Below are 15,234 nucleotides of genomic sequence, written 5' to 3' on the forward strand. Positions count from 1 at the left end.
TATGACTCTTAATTATTTACTATTCACAAATTTAAATAAGTTTTTTGAATCTAGAGTATCTGGCCATGACTTACCTAAGTCAATTTGAATCCTGGGTATGGAAATTTGATCCTTGCGACGCGAATTCAAATTTAATGAGACTCCAATGCAAATAGCAAATAAAAAAAAAACTTTAAGTCAATGACCATCGCTAATTATAAATAATGAACTTCGTAAATTGAAATACTAGCTAAACATTAAAAGTTTGTTTGGAAAATATTTCACATGAAATACAGGAGTAATAATTTTTACTCATAAATATAACTTTGACATTTATACTCCCTCCGTTTCAATTTAAGTTTCTTACTTTACTTTTTGGTATGTCTGGAAAAGAGTCTCTCTTTCTATATTCCCTCCGTTTCAATTTAAGTTTCTTACTTTACTTTTTGGTATGTCTGAAAAAGAGTCTCTCTTTCTATATTTTGCAAGTTTTTCAATTTCAACATTCTATATAGCAAGTTCAAAATCACAAAATTTACATAATACATCTTTAATTTAAGACATAAGATTTAAAAGTCTTACTTTATTTCTTAAACTACTTGTCTAATCAAACTACGACACTTAAATTGAAACGGAGAAAGTATATTCTTTTCCAACTTTAAATTTGTTTTTTAAAACTTTCTACCAAATATCGTCCCAACCTTAAATTTCTGAACCAAACATCCAAATACGGAGTATTAGAAAAGAAAAATGTGTGGAGAAAAAGTTATCCTAATTAATCACCACTCACAGTAATTAATCACCAGTATAAATATAACTTTTTACCATCATTTTCTTCCTAATCCTCATTTCCAAAAAAGCACCACGGGGTCTCTTCCGTGTACGGCGGTCACGGAAAAAATTCTCCGTTACATCTCCGCCGTCTCCTTTAACTCTATATATTCATTTATATATAAACAATTTCATATAATTCTTTTTCTTCATCTACTTCCAATACTTTATATTCATATATTCAAAAATCCAAAAATACCTGTGATTTTTTTTTTCTCATTATTACATGGCAGTTACTTTTTTGAATCGGAATGTGTCAGATTTATGCGTAGGTAAGCCGGCGTTAAAGCCATTGCCGGCTTCAGCCACCGTAGCGGAGGCGTTAACGGCTTTGAAAAAAGCCAGCGAGCCTCATGTGAGCGTGTGGAGCTGTGACCATTCCAAAAAGGTGGCAAGTGACATATATGTAACTTTATATGGTGGCATGTTATAACATTCTTTCCTTTTTTTTTTTTAGTCGGTCTAACAAAACGTGCATGTGTCCCAATTTATGTGATATTTAATTATGCATAGAGTTTAAGAGGGAAAAAAAATAGTGAAATTTATGATTTAAAATATGTCATAGATATTTGTGTTATTCTAAATCTTCATTAGTTATAAAAGGGAAATTTTAAGTTAAATTATTTTTAAATAAAAAAATGTACTCATCGTTCTTTTTTTAATAATCTAAAAAGGAAAGTGTATCACATAAATTGAGCAGAGCGAGTAACAATATAACTTTAAATTTACCTTTTTAATGATTCATTTCTAGCAACAAAAATTTCTATCATATGTTTTAAACTGCAAATTTTAAAAGTATTACTCATTTTGTTTCAATTTATATGACACTTTTCTCTTCCCGAGATTCAAACTGTATGAATTTTGGTCATTATTTTAAGATGTATTTTTTCATTAAATTGATATGAAAAAAGTTGCAATTTATAGTACTTTTCATGTAGTTTTCAAATATATAAATTTTAATGTTAAAATATCGAGTTAATCTAATTCAATTTAGCTTCAAAGTTTAGCCAAATTGACTCTCGAAAAGTGCTACATAATTTTGGGACGAAGGGAGTACTTTATTTCTTAAACTTTATATCCCGTCAAACACCCTCATATAAAATGGGACGGAGGGAGTAATAATTTAACTTTAAAATACATATTTTGACTCTAATAAAATAATTTACAGCTACACAAATATATATGACTTGCTTTAGATCACAAATTTCAAAAGTTTTATTTTCCTTCTGAAATTGTGTCTAGTCAAGGGATTTAGGAGTGGTTTGGTACTCAGGATAAGGTGGATATTCCAGGATTAAGTTTGGGGTAAAATTTATCTTGTGTGGTTGAAGGTTATTCTAGGATAAATTTATACCTTCAATCAAGCGATGTATAAAATTTATCCCAAACTTTGGTCTTGAAATATCTTATCCCATCAAGTTTGGTATTATTTTATCTCACCTCCTATGAGATAAATTAGTTTAAGATTTTTAATTCCAGGACTATAATACCATAATGACTTAATCCCGTACCAAACGACCCCTAGAGAGAGTAGATGAGTTTATTTTTCAGCCTATAAATAGGCACTTCTTTTAGAGCAAAAGATATCGGAAAATTTTCCCATCTCTTTCCGGTTCTTCACGATCTCATTTGTTTTCTCTTTTTCTTTCTAATTCTGAAACTTACCGATAATATTTAATTTTGTTGATTCCTGTAATAGATCTAGTTTAATCTCGGAAAACATTTCATATTGTTACTCCCGCCGGATAAAAAAAAAAAGTTTACTTAGCCATTTGCACACCCCTTAAGAAAATACTAACTCTCAGATAAAAATAAATAATTTGATTAAACTACCCCTTATTAAATAGATATTGAGATTTGATCATATAACACTTAATAGAGGCAAATATGAAAAAATAAGGTTAATTCTTTCTTGATTTGCTAAGTGAATTTTTTTTTATTCAAGAAAAAAAGCTAAATGGACTCTTTTTTTATTCGGATGGAGGATTATAGTTGCTTAAGACCGTGTCCACTCAAGCATATTTACTCAAAAATATTATTTTAGTAATATTTTAATTTTCTAGTGCTATTATTTTGCTACTAAATAGTAACATTTATTATTGTATTTTGATTAAACGATTCTCTACGAAATATAACAAATGAATTATTGCAGAATCCTCATGTACACAGAGGGTGATATGAGTGTTCTGTAACTCTTTATTTTGTAAAGAACCTTTTAACTAATTTCCTCTTGTGTTTTTTACCTTTGTTTCCCAACAGAAGGTTCTGGAAGGTAATTGTGAGTGCCTTTGTGTTGGGAAGATTTGCATGGTTGATGTGATTTGTTTTCTATGTAAAAGTGAGAATTTGGATGATCCTTCGAAAGCTCTCGAGACATCGGTTTCACAGATTTTGCCTAAAGGGAATCATATTGTGAGGCATTTAGCGCCCAATTCAAGGTTTATGATACTTTTCCTTTGAATTTTGATACCTTATTTGGTTTAATCCCTATGTTTTAATTTGTTTGTCTGGTTTTGACTTGACACAAAGTTTAAGAAAGACTTTTGATTCTCCGTGGTCTTAAATAAAAAATATGTAGAACCTATCAAAATATTCTTTAATCTTTTGGTCTTAACATGCCCTATGAAAAGTTGAATTTAAAGAGTTGTCGAAAGTAAAGACGCATTCTTATTTTGTTTAAACGGATTAAAAAAGATAGTTGGACAAGCAAATTGAACAGATGAAGTATTAATTTAAGGAACAACAACAACATACCCAGTGAAATCCCACAATGTAGGGTCTGGGGAGGGTAAAGTGTACGCAGACTTTACCCCTACCTCGAAAGATAGGGAGGTTTGTTTCCGGAAGACCCTCGGCTCAAGAAAAAACATGATAAGAAAAGGTCAGATAGGCACAAATAGCTCAAAGTAATATGAAAATGCAACTAGCGAAAGCAAAAAAAAAAAAAAAAAACCTGATAAAGCAATCTGAGAAAAAAGAAGCAGTGGCTACCACAGATAAATAAGATATTTAAGGTACAAGAAACAACATAGAGTAGCAAGAATCAAAGGACAATAAATTAAGGAAATAGGCGAAAAAATGCTCCTGAACTATTGCACCCAAGGGTGTGGCCTAGTGGTCAAGAAATTGGGTTGAGCACCCTGAGGTACAAACAACAACAACAACATATCCAAGTTAGTTCTTCCCATCTGTTCTAACCTTGATGGATAGAGACACAGAGTTACCTGATACTTGTTGCCGGTGGGAGGTGACAGATATCCATCGAATTAATCGAGGTTCGCACAAGCTGGGGCAGACACCGTGGTTATAAAAAAAATGTTCTTGAACTATTGGAAAGAGAACAAAAATGCCTTCTGTTTGATTTCTGGTCCAAAAATGTCTCAAACTATTAAAAATTTGGTCTATAAATGTCTCAAATATTAGAAATAGGACAAAAATGTCTTTGTCGTTAACAAACTGGCCCAGTCATGTCCCCGTCCAATTTGCTAAGGGCGACGACATTTTTATCCCATTTCCAATAGTTCATAAACATTTTTGGACAAAAAAACATATTGAGGGGTCTTTTTCAATAGTTCAATTTTTGGCCCTTTTTCGTTTAATTAATGATAGATCTTTGTTTTGTCGTGTCGTTCTATCCATATTTTTTGGTCCTGTTCTCATCATATTCAATTCAATGATCTTTCCGTCTTGGACAAAAAAAAAAAAAAAGGAATGCCGAGTTGACTAGACATCAAAGAACTTCTTTTAGCTTTATTGTATGTGTTCCACCTCCTAGCACCACTGATCGCTGTCTTCTTTTTTTCTCAATATGCATTATGAAAATAGGGAGAAATCTTTCTTTCAGTGATACAGTTCTTTGAGGTCGAGTTAGCAAAGTAAGGGGAACTACTCCAACGTTGGCTCGCAATGTTTTGTTACATTCTCTATTTTTTTCCTCACACGTTTTAGAGACCTTCCTTTCTTCATTTCAGTTTCTCCATATTCTGAGCTCACAACTTAAGAGAAAACAACTTGTACTTTGTGTTTAACACATGCATCATTTACCTTCTCAAAATTTGGAACACAAGCTCTTTTGTTTCAATCATCTTTTCATCCATTAGATTTTGACTTGCATACAGAGGCGGACTCAGGATTTTAAGACGATAGGAGCACCATCAAAAGAAGATGCACGTTAGTCGAAGCATCCACTTCAAATCCCGGGTCCGTCTCTAATCACAATGTCCTGCAACACCGCATCATTTGAAAGTTTTGTTAAACATCCATAGAACCGATGTAAAATAAATATAAATGAAATGGCATAATTGTTTAGAGCTTGCTCGCTGGCTTGGTGGTTTGGTGTCAAGTTATACACGTTAGGTTCTCTATTCGGAACTTGCCAGCACTACGTATTGTTCCTTTTTTTTAACTGTCAGCTTAAGAAAATTGTAGTAGTCTGGACTCGAACTTAGGTCGCGCGCTTACGCTCAAGGAGTTAAGGGGCATGCTGACCCACTTCAACAGATATGCTTGAGGGGTCCTCTTAAAATATATGGTAGTTCTTCAAGGTATATACAAATATATACAGAGTTTTTCCCCAAGTTAACGGGGGCACGTGCCCCCAACCACACCATGTAGATCCGCCCCTGTGCATAGGGTCTGCACACAGTTTTACCAGCTTTAGGTTCGCAATTTTCTTGCCCAGTATGATTTAAATGATTGGAACTTCTAATCAAAGAGCTAGATTCCGAAGTCTTTTGGATTGATTTCATCCTTTCAGAGAAAGGATGTCAATCCGTTTATTGTCAAGGCAAAGAATGGAGTTGTGCATAAGAGAGAAATGGAGTACAAACCTGTGACTTATGTACATTCTTGTCATCTTCAGTTCTCTTTTTATCAGCATTGAAGTTTTCACCTTTATATGCAAACTGTGAAAAGAGATCATCAATACTATTGGTTACTTCATTATCACCATGATTAACCGATATCGAAGTAACAGTAATATATCCCTCATCTAAATCACCAGATTTTTATTATCCTTCTCGTTAATATCTTTACTTGTCATGTCTTCAAATTTGGTATTAGATGGACTGATCAGGATAAACTTCCCTTCCATTTCTCTGTTATCGCTGTATTCTGAGTTCGCAAAGTAAGAGGAAACAACTCGTGCTTTGTGTTCAACATGTACATTATTTACCTTCTCACTTTTTGAAACACAAAACTCTTTTGGTCTCAATCATCTTTTCATGCATCATATTCTGACATACATAGGGTCTGATCACAGCTTTATGCTTTAGGTCCACAACATTGTCTCCCAAGATGGTTTAAATGATTCTCAGTTTCAATCAAAGAGCCAGATTCCGAAGTCTTTTGGATTAATTTGATCCTTCAAGAGAAAGGATGTCAATGCCTTTATTGTCAAGACAGAGAATAGAGTTGCAAATAAGAGAGAAATGGATGCAAAACCCATCCTGATTGGTCCATCTAATACCAAATTTAAAGACATGACGAACAAAGATATTAACGAGAAGGATAATAAAAATCTGGTGATTTAGATAAGGGATGTATTACTGTTACTTCGGTAACGGTTAATCATGGTGATTATGAAGTAACCAATAGTATTGATGATCTCTTTTCACAGTTTGCATATAAAGGTGGAAACTTCAATTCTGATAAAAAGAGAACTGAAGATGACAAGAATGTACTTGAGTCACAAGTTTGTACTCCACTTATCTCTTATCTACAACTTTATTCTTTATCTTGACAATAAAGGGATTGACATCCTTTCTCTGGAAGGATGAAATCAATCCACTTTGGAATCTGGCTCTTTGATTAGCACTATCATTTAAATCATCCCAGGAAAGAAAATTGTGACAGAAAGAGTTTTTTGTGAGAATTAAACTTTACCAGTTTAAAAGAAAAAGAGTTCTTGTGAGAATATGCATAATTTAGACAAAAAAAGTTTTTGTTCCAAATTGTGAGAAGGTATATGTTGAACACAAAGTACGAGTTATTTCCTCTTGCTTTGTGAACTCGGAGTATGGAGAAACTGTAATGAAGAAAGGAAGATATCTAAAACGCGTGAGGAAAAGAAATGGAGAGTGTAACAAAACATCACGAGCCAAGATCTAGTGGTTTTTCCTTACTTTGCTAACTCAAAAGTGGGAGAAGAAATAAAGGACGGACCAAACTCACCCATGAAGAATTGTATCACTGCAAGAAAGATTTCTCCCTATTTTCATAATGTTTATTGTGAAAAGGAGAATGCCACTTCAGTTCTAGGAGATGCAACCCACAAAAAAGCTGAAACCTTTTCTCTCTGCTGCCAGGAGGGAGGTGAGGCTTATTTCTATAGTATAGTAGGAAGGAATACTAATGTTGAAAGTCAATTTGACAGAGGAATAATTTAATGAAAATTGTGAAAGTTATATAGGTATTAAAAAATGTCGGCGTCTTAACAAAGAAAAAGTGTCGTATAAATTGAAATGAAAGAAGTATTATATATCACACTTTTGTAAAGTAATTTTTTTTGTTTTTAAATGTTTGAAAAGATTTAGTCAAAGAAAAATGATGGACTCTCAAATTGTGATGTACAAACAAATTGGGAAAAGAGTAGTAGTATTTCAATTTCTATGCTAGCTGGTGATTGCAGTTCAATTTTTTCCTTCCTGGGAAACACATGTTGCATATGAGTGTTAGCTGCTTAGTTTCTCTTCTTAGCCCACTTCTAATAATTTTCTTGGAATGAGTATTCCTCATGTTCTATTTGTATTTATTTGTTTCGTAGAAATTAAGAAATATCAAGGTTATATGGTTCCAAGGGAGATTTACAAATTAAGGTTATATTTTGGTGAGGGCCATGGATATTAATGACTCAATGTTCGTTCTACTTTTGAGATGGTTCAATGTTCATTCTAATCAGAGGAAAGAACAAAATTTGGGAGGATGTCCTTATAGTGCTCACATAAATTTTAACTTTCAATGAGAGGAAAAAGTGCTACATTTTCGGCCCTCGCCAATTTAGCTGCAGCGTCCGAGGAATGGAGGAAAGAGGACTTCTTTGAATGATTATTTTAATTAAATGTGCGAATAATACACTTCAAATAGACAATATCAACAACATTATTTACTCAATCACAAACTTGTTAGGGTCGCGTATTAATCTTACTATGCTCAACGGAAAACTATTTGTTAGTTGGGTAGATGAATCCTTTTTATCTCTTCCTGTGCTGAGGGTCAATCGAAACAGCCTCCTTACCTTCACAAGATAGGGGTAAGGTCTGCGTACAGTACCCTCCCCAGAACCCACCTGGTGGGATTATATTGGGTATGTTGTTGTAGATGAATCTTTTTTTTTACTAACCCGATCTGTTCTGACCTTTTCTTTTTCATCATATCCCCAGTCCCGACCCCATTTCATCCAACTTTTTCTCATTAGCTACACAAATTGTCTGTGGGTGCTGCAACGTTATCATTTCTTGTCCTTCTACAAAGCTTTAGTTCTACTTGTTCACTAGGTCTAGGATCAAGTATGTATATATGTTTGGTTACTCTCTCTTGAACAACTTTCGGGACTTTGAGAGGTATGCAGCACCTTACTGAGGCTTGCCATGTCTCTGTAGCTGCATTCTTCATCTATTTAAAGCTTTGCCGGACGTCTTATTCTGGTTATTTTTGTTGTTTCCATGTTATTGATTCTCTTCTCAAACTTTTTATCTTGTTTGTTCAGCTTGCTGGAGGCAATAGATTACATTCTTGACGGCACCCATAATCTAGTTATACCAATCCAAAATTACATTAGCACAAGTTCAAGGAAAACGCTGAGTAAATCATCCCCCCTGAGTTGCAAGCATGGCGGCGGAGTTGAATACTGCTGGCTAACGCAAGAAGATGTTGTCCGCTTCCTTCTGAACTCAGTTGGTGTCTTCTCCCCTATGCCCACTTTTTCAATTGAATCGCTCAACATCATAGATTGTAACATCATGACTATTCGTTACCATGACCCTGCAATCTCTGCCTTAGATTCCCTTGCTCTCGCACACATTGAGCAAACTTCAGTGGCAGTTGTTGATGATCACAACAGATTAATTGGTGAACTCTCCCCCTCCACTCTTGCCTACTGTGATGAAACCGCAGCAGCAGCAATCGTGACCCTTTCAGCTGGTGATCTGATGGCTTACGTTGACTGTGGTGGTCCTCCAGAGGACTTGGTCGAGCTCGTGAAGGTAAGGTTGCAAGAGAAAAAGCTTGGCGCAGTATTGGAACTAATGGATGAAGAGTTTTCTTTGTCTTCGTCATCATCAGCCTCAGCTTCTAGTTCTTCTGATAACGAGTTAGGGGTTTGCAGAATTAATGGTTCAGGCCGATATTCTTCAGCTAGAAGGGCAGAGGCGATCACGTGTTATCCAAGCAGTTCATTGGTGGCTGTGATGATTCAAGCGCTTGCACATCGTGCAAGTTCCGTCTGGGTCATGGATGAGGATAACACTTTGATTGGATGCGTAACCTTTAAAGGAATTCTGAAAGTTTTCAGGAGCCTTGCAAATGTGAGCCCTTTACCCAGGTAAGGAGAGTTCAGTGAAGTACTAACACGTAATGCACAAAATTTTGCACGAACGGGAGGCTTTTTGGGTGGTGAGTGAAAAAGTTGTGTTTGAGTAGTTGTTAGTTTTGGAACTTAATCTTGTATATGTTGTTCTCAATGGTCGTTTTGTCTATTGGTTATTCTCATAGGGGAAGCTATATATTTCAATTTTATGGCTTTGCAATGGACCATCTCCACAGTACAATAAATCTAGTATTAAAACACCATAAAACTAAGTTTTGATTGGACTAACTGGTCCACTAAGAAAGACAGAAGCTATTTAATGTTGTTAATAACAAAAGAAATCCTAACTTACTGGCCTTGTTTGGAGAGCTAATTTTTGGACAGGAAAATACTGTTTTCGGTTGCAACATTTCACTGTAAACTACAATAAAAAAGTGAATCGATGAAACGAGGAATTTTATTGTACTAGTCCCAAGGGGATAGCCTAGTGATTAATAATAGGAGTAACAACTTGAAGAAAAAAACGTAGTGATTAATAATAGGAGTAACAACTTGAAGAAAAAAACGTAGTGATTAAAGTATAGGAGTCTTCAGCTTCGGGCTCTAGGACTAGAAAAAGTTTCTGGTAGGGAGTGCTTCTTGAGCCTCACACGGAGTGAATCGGGACTAATCTGGACCCCAAAGTGAGTACAAACACTTGCAGGCAACTTTTAAAAAAAACAACTTGAAGATCCTAGATTCGAGTCCTAGTTACACATTTGGTGTGTCCATCTGATCCAATCTTGGTGGATGAGATTACCTTGACTACTTGTGCTTGTGAACCGGACAAAGTGACCCTAAATTAGTCGAAGTGCACGTAAACTTTCATGTAGTATATTTCATTTCCGTAAACTTTTTTTTTTTTTTAACTTATGAGGTAACTTATAATGAAACCAACACATCACAATTAACATTTAAGTATACGTTAGCGGAAATTTAGGGGTGGAGCTGGAAGTACGAGACAAAACTTAATAGTTTTGATCCAAACTCTGTATATTTGTTGAGAAATACGTTTAATATATATGATAAACTTCATAACCTACAAAAATTCAGTACTCATAAACTTTAAAACCTGAATCCGCCTCTAAGTGAAATGTGTTTTTGTTATGGCTTATTCCAAATGGTGTAGGCGATAAACGGCCATATTAACCTGCTGGACAAACGAACAATAACAGCAAATCAAAAAGACAGAAATATTTAGACCAGGATATCTTTTATAACCATCTTTAGAGGGAATCTCAAATACTAAAACATCAAATGACTCCAATCTTGGCTTCCTCTGTTCTGGGAAATAATAACATTTTTTTGCGCGGATTGCCCTTCTTTTGGGGTGGTCTTTAAATTTTGCCCCTCATATTTGTTGTCTTTAAATTATGCCCCTCATATTGCTGGTCTTTAATTTTTGCCTTTCGCATTGCAACTCTGAGCGTTCACGCAGAAATCATGAGGTTCTGAGTTCGAACTCCCGCTCAAGCATAAATTTTAAAAAAAATTGCAAGGCAAGGTTTGGATCGCGTGTATGCACTTGTTAAGGAATTACCAAATTTATGCCGGACCCGGCATACTCATGCCTTATGGGCAGACTTGGCATAAGTATGCCGGGTCCGGCATAACTTTGGTAATTCCTTAACAAGTTTATGCCGGTGGTGGCATACTTTTAATGGGCAAACTTTTATGCCAGACCCGACATAAACTTGTGAAAAAATTACCAAAGTTATGCCGGACCCGGCATACCTATGTCAAGTCTGCCCATAAGGCATAAGTATGCCGGGTCCGGCATAACTTTGGTAATTCATTCACAAGTGTATGCCGGTGGGGGCATAGCGAAATTTAAACTCTACCTTGCGATTTTTTAAAAAAAAAATTTAACTGTGTGGGGGTTCGAACCTGAAACCCATGAGTTTTAGCCGAAGAGCAAAATTTAAAAATTTCAAATATGAGAGGCAAAATTTAAAGATCACCCCAAAAGAAGGGCAATTCTACGAATTGCCCAAATAATAACAATTAATAAGTGAACTGGCATTAGTGGATGAGGGGCAGCCTCTAAGCCGCTTTAGGCCTTTCATTTTAGGGGGCCTCATTTTTCATCAATATATATTTATTTTTTTGAAAAATTATAAAGTATTTTAAGTATTTTTAGTCAAATAGTTAATTAATTGACAGAAAATAAGGCCCCTAAATTAGTAAGTAACATATAGTAAATAAATACTCAATCTATATTTAGTATATTGACAAAAAAGAAGGCCTCTGATTGGTTTCTCTACAATACTCAATCTACTTTTAACCTTTCTCTAAACTTTAGTATACTTCAACGTTTTTATATTCTTCTTTGTTTCTTCAAGAGAGTCTTTGATTATATTGCTGTGAAAGACACGAGCTACAACGTATGAATTGGCTATTTTGTTTTTTCCTCGGGCACCAAATATTGCAAGAGGTATATTGAAGCACCAAATAAGTATTCTCAAATCAAGTTATCAACCTTTTGAATCAGGTTATATTATTTCAATTTTTTTAGTATCATTTTCATCTAAAATTTGCTTGTTTTTTGATATTTTACTATGTAATATATATATATATATATATATATATATATATATATATATATATATATATATATATATATATATATATATATATATATATTGTCTCTTTAACTATTAATTAGAATATAAAATATGTCAACTAAAATATATGAATCAGTTTGGTCGAAACTCAAAAAAGAAGAATTGAATCTTTGATACAATATCAAAAAGGAGCTCTTGAGGAAGTTAGTGAGATCTAACATAGATCCTCAAAAAGGAGCTCTTGAAGAAGTTAGTGAGACATCTGACTTAAATCCTCGAAAAAGAGCTCTTGAGGAAGTTAGTAAGATATATGACATAGATTCTTAAAAAGTAGACTTCAAATCAACAAATAAATATGATTTTTTTCTCTATTCTCATTTTTGTGATAAAAAAATAAATTAATTAAGACCCCTCATTAAAGTTTGGCTTTAGACTCCCAACAGTATTGAATCGCCCTTGGTTCCTTTTTCTCATTCAAATCCAAAACTAAGTTAGTAGAATGCTTCCTAATTTTTTCAGGAATATATATTCTAACTATTTAGAAGAGCCTGTTGGGCTCCTTTTTCGTCGTCCAACCGGCTCCTTTTTGGTCGTCATATATATGGGCCCCATGTATATATTAAAAAACAACAACTAATATTAAAAACAAAAAAAATGGGCTTCATATTAAACACCAACCAGTATTAAAAAAAAAGGAGAGAAGAAAAAAAGTGGAACCCATCACATCCAAACTCACGGGGAAAAAAAGTGGACCCCATATTAACAAAAATCAAGCAATATTAAAAAAAAAAAAAAGTGAATCCCATATTAAAAAACAAACAATGTTAAAAAAAGGTGCTTAGAAAATCAAACAATTAAATCAATAATGATGGATTCATTGCCACATGCGTATCAACCCATTAGTGGGAGCAAATGAAATTATTGTACAGCAACATACTTAAAATACTTATATATTAAAATAAGATAGAATTTAATTACTTTTTCATTTTTTGCTTTCTCTAATAAATGTGAAAAGAGATTAATGTCATAAAATAAAAAATACTATTAAATGGAGATCAAATAATTAATAAGGTAAATTAGTGAAATTATAATTCTAACTAACGTTTCCTTAAAAAATCGTGTAAAAAATAACATGACAAGTAAAATGAGTAAAACAAAAAATATTATTAAAAATTAAAAAATAGAAGTTCTTCATGGACCCATATTAAACACCAACCAGTATTAAAAAAAAAAAAAAGAGAGAGAAGAAAAAAAGTGGAACCCACCACATCCAAACTCACGGGAAAAAAAAGTAGATCCCATATTAACAAAATCAAGCAATATTAAAAAAAAAGTGAATCCCATATTAAAAAAATAAATAATGTTAAAAAAAAGTGCTTAGAAAATCAAACAATTAAATCATAATGATGGATTCATTGCCACATGCGTATCAACCCATTAGTGGGAGCAAATGAAATTATTGTACAGCAACATACTTAAAATACTTATATATTAAAATAAGATAGAATTTAATTACTTTTTCATTTTTTCCTTACTCTAATAAATGTGAAAAAAGATTAATGTCATAAAAGAAAAAATACTATTAAATGAAGATCAAATAATTAATAAGGTAAATTAGTGAAATTATAACTAATTGACGTTTCCTTAAAAAATCGTGTAAAAAACAACATGACAAGTAAAATGAGTTAAACAAAAAATATTTATTAAAAATCAAAAAATAGAAGTTCTTCATGGACCCATATTAAACACCAACTATTATTAAAAAAAAAAAAAAGCGAAGAAAAAAAAAAGTAAGAACCCACCACATCCAAACTCGCGGGGAAAAAAAAGTGAACCCCATATTAACAAAATCAGGCAACATTAAAAAAAAAAAAAAAAAAAAGTGAATCCCATATGAAAAAAACAAACAATGTTAAAAAAAAAAGTCCTTAGAAAATCAAACAATTAAATCAATAATGATGGATTCATTGTCACATGCGTATCAACCCATTAGTGGGAGAAAATGAAATTATTGTACAGCAACATACTTAAAATACTTATATATTAAAATAACATAGAATTTAGTTACTTTTTCATTTTTCCCTTACTCTAATAAATGTGAAAAGAGATTAATGTCATAAAAGAAAAAATAATATTAAATGGAGATCAAATAATTAATAACGTAAATTAATGAAATTATAATTCTAATTAACGTTTCCTTAAAAAACCATGTAAAAAATAACATGACAAGTAAAATGAGTTAAACAAAAAATATTTACTAAAAATTAAAAAATGGAAGTTCTTCATTTAAATAGAAAATCAAATTTCTATTTTGTTTCATTTTAAACATGTAAAATTAATCTAATAATTTGAATTAGAATTATCCAAATCAAAATTTGATAAAAAAATTATGCATTACTTTACTATTGCTACTGTATAGAAGATCCGGTTTATAGAGGTAACATCGTCGTCCGTGTTCGCTCCTACATTTTTATTTAAGGGCAAAAAAATCCTTTGTGGTCCCACCCACTTTTTTATTTAAGGGTAAAAAAATGACGTTTTATATTTTATAGTACCAACTCTTCTAAAAGGTAGATAGAAATACTTTATTATATTTCTATTTTTCTGCTATATAGAAGTATCGGTTTATCCATGCTTCGCCGTCAGTCACTCTTAAAAAAAAAAAAAAAAAAAAAGGTGGACCCCACCCTCTCCAAACTCATGAAAAAAAGGTGGACCCCACCCTCTCCAAACTCATGAAAAAAAAAGTGAATCCCATATTAAAAAAAAAACGTGCACCCCATATATTAAAAAATCAAACAATATTCATGTAATTTCCAAAGTATCCCCATCAAGTCAATAATAGTGGATTCATTGCCGCATGCATATTAACTCATTAGTGGGAGCAAATGAAATTATTGCAAGCAAAAAACATGGACCCCATATTATTACTTTTCTTCAAAATATTTAATTGTTGTATTTTCTATTCCGCCATGTCATTTATTTGTTATGTTTACTAAAATAAATATACTTAAAATTTATATATTTACAAAATAAGATACAATTTAATTACTTTTTTATTTTTATTCTTACTCTAATAAATGTGAAAAGAGATTAATATCAAATGAAGATCAAATAATGAATAAGGTAAATTAGTTAAATTATAATTCTAATTCACGTTTCCTTAAAAAAACCATGCAAAAGACAACATGACAAGTAAAATGAGCTAAACCGAGAATATTTACCAAAAATTAAAAAATAGCATTTCTTCGTTTAAATAGAAAAAACAATTTCTACTTTGTTTCGTTTTAAACATGT

At 32.7% G+C, this 15,234-nt stretch overlaps 1 protein-coding gene across 2 annotated transcripts; it reads left to right on the forward strand.

Annotated features, from left to right (window-relative positions):
• Positions 1-823: 823 nt before the first annotated feature.
• Positions 824-9,618, forward strand: LOC132631291 (CBS domain-containing protein CBSX5-like). Of its 2 annotated transcripts, none has more exons than XM_060346889.1 (3): positions 824-1,198; positions 3,073-3,248; positions 8,516-9,618. In XM_060346889.1, exons 1-3 carry the CDS (start codon positions 1,037-1,039, stop codon positions 9,351-9,353), a joined length of 1,176 nt encoding a protein of 391 aa, XP_060202872.1. In that variant the 5' UTR covers positions 824-1,036; the 3' UTR covers positions 9,354-9,618. The 2 variants fall into 2 exon arrangements, with proteins under 2 accessions (XP_060202872.1, XP_060202869.1); XM_060346886.1 differs by having other exon boundaries at positions 3,070-3,248; positions 8,516-9,616.
• Positions 9,619-15,234: the final 5,616 nt, after the last annotated feature.

Source organism: Lycium barbarum, chromosome 1, assembly GCF_019175385.1.
Source record: "Lycium barbarum isolate Lr01 chromosome 1, ASM1917538v2, whole genome shotgun sequence".
In the NCBI taxonomy this organism is placed as follows: domain Eukaryota; kingdom Viridiplantae; phylum Streptophyta; class Magnoliopsida; order Solanales; family Solanaceae; genus Lycium; species Lycium barbarum.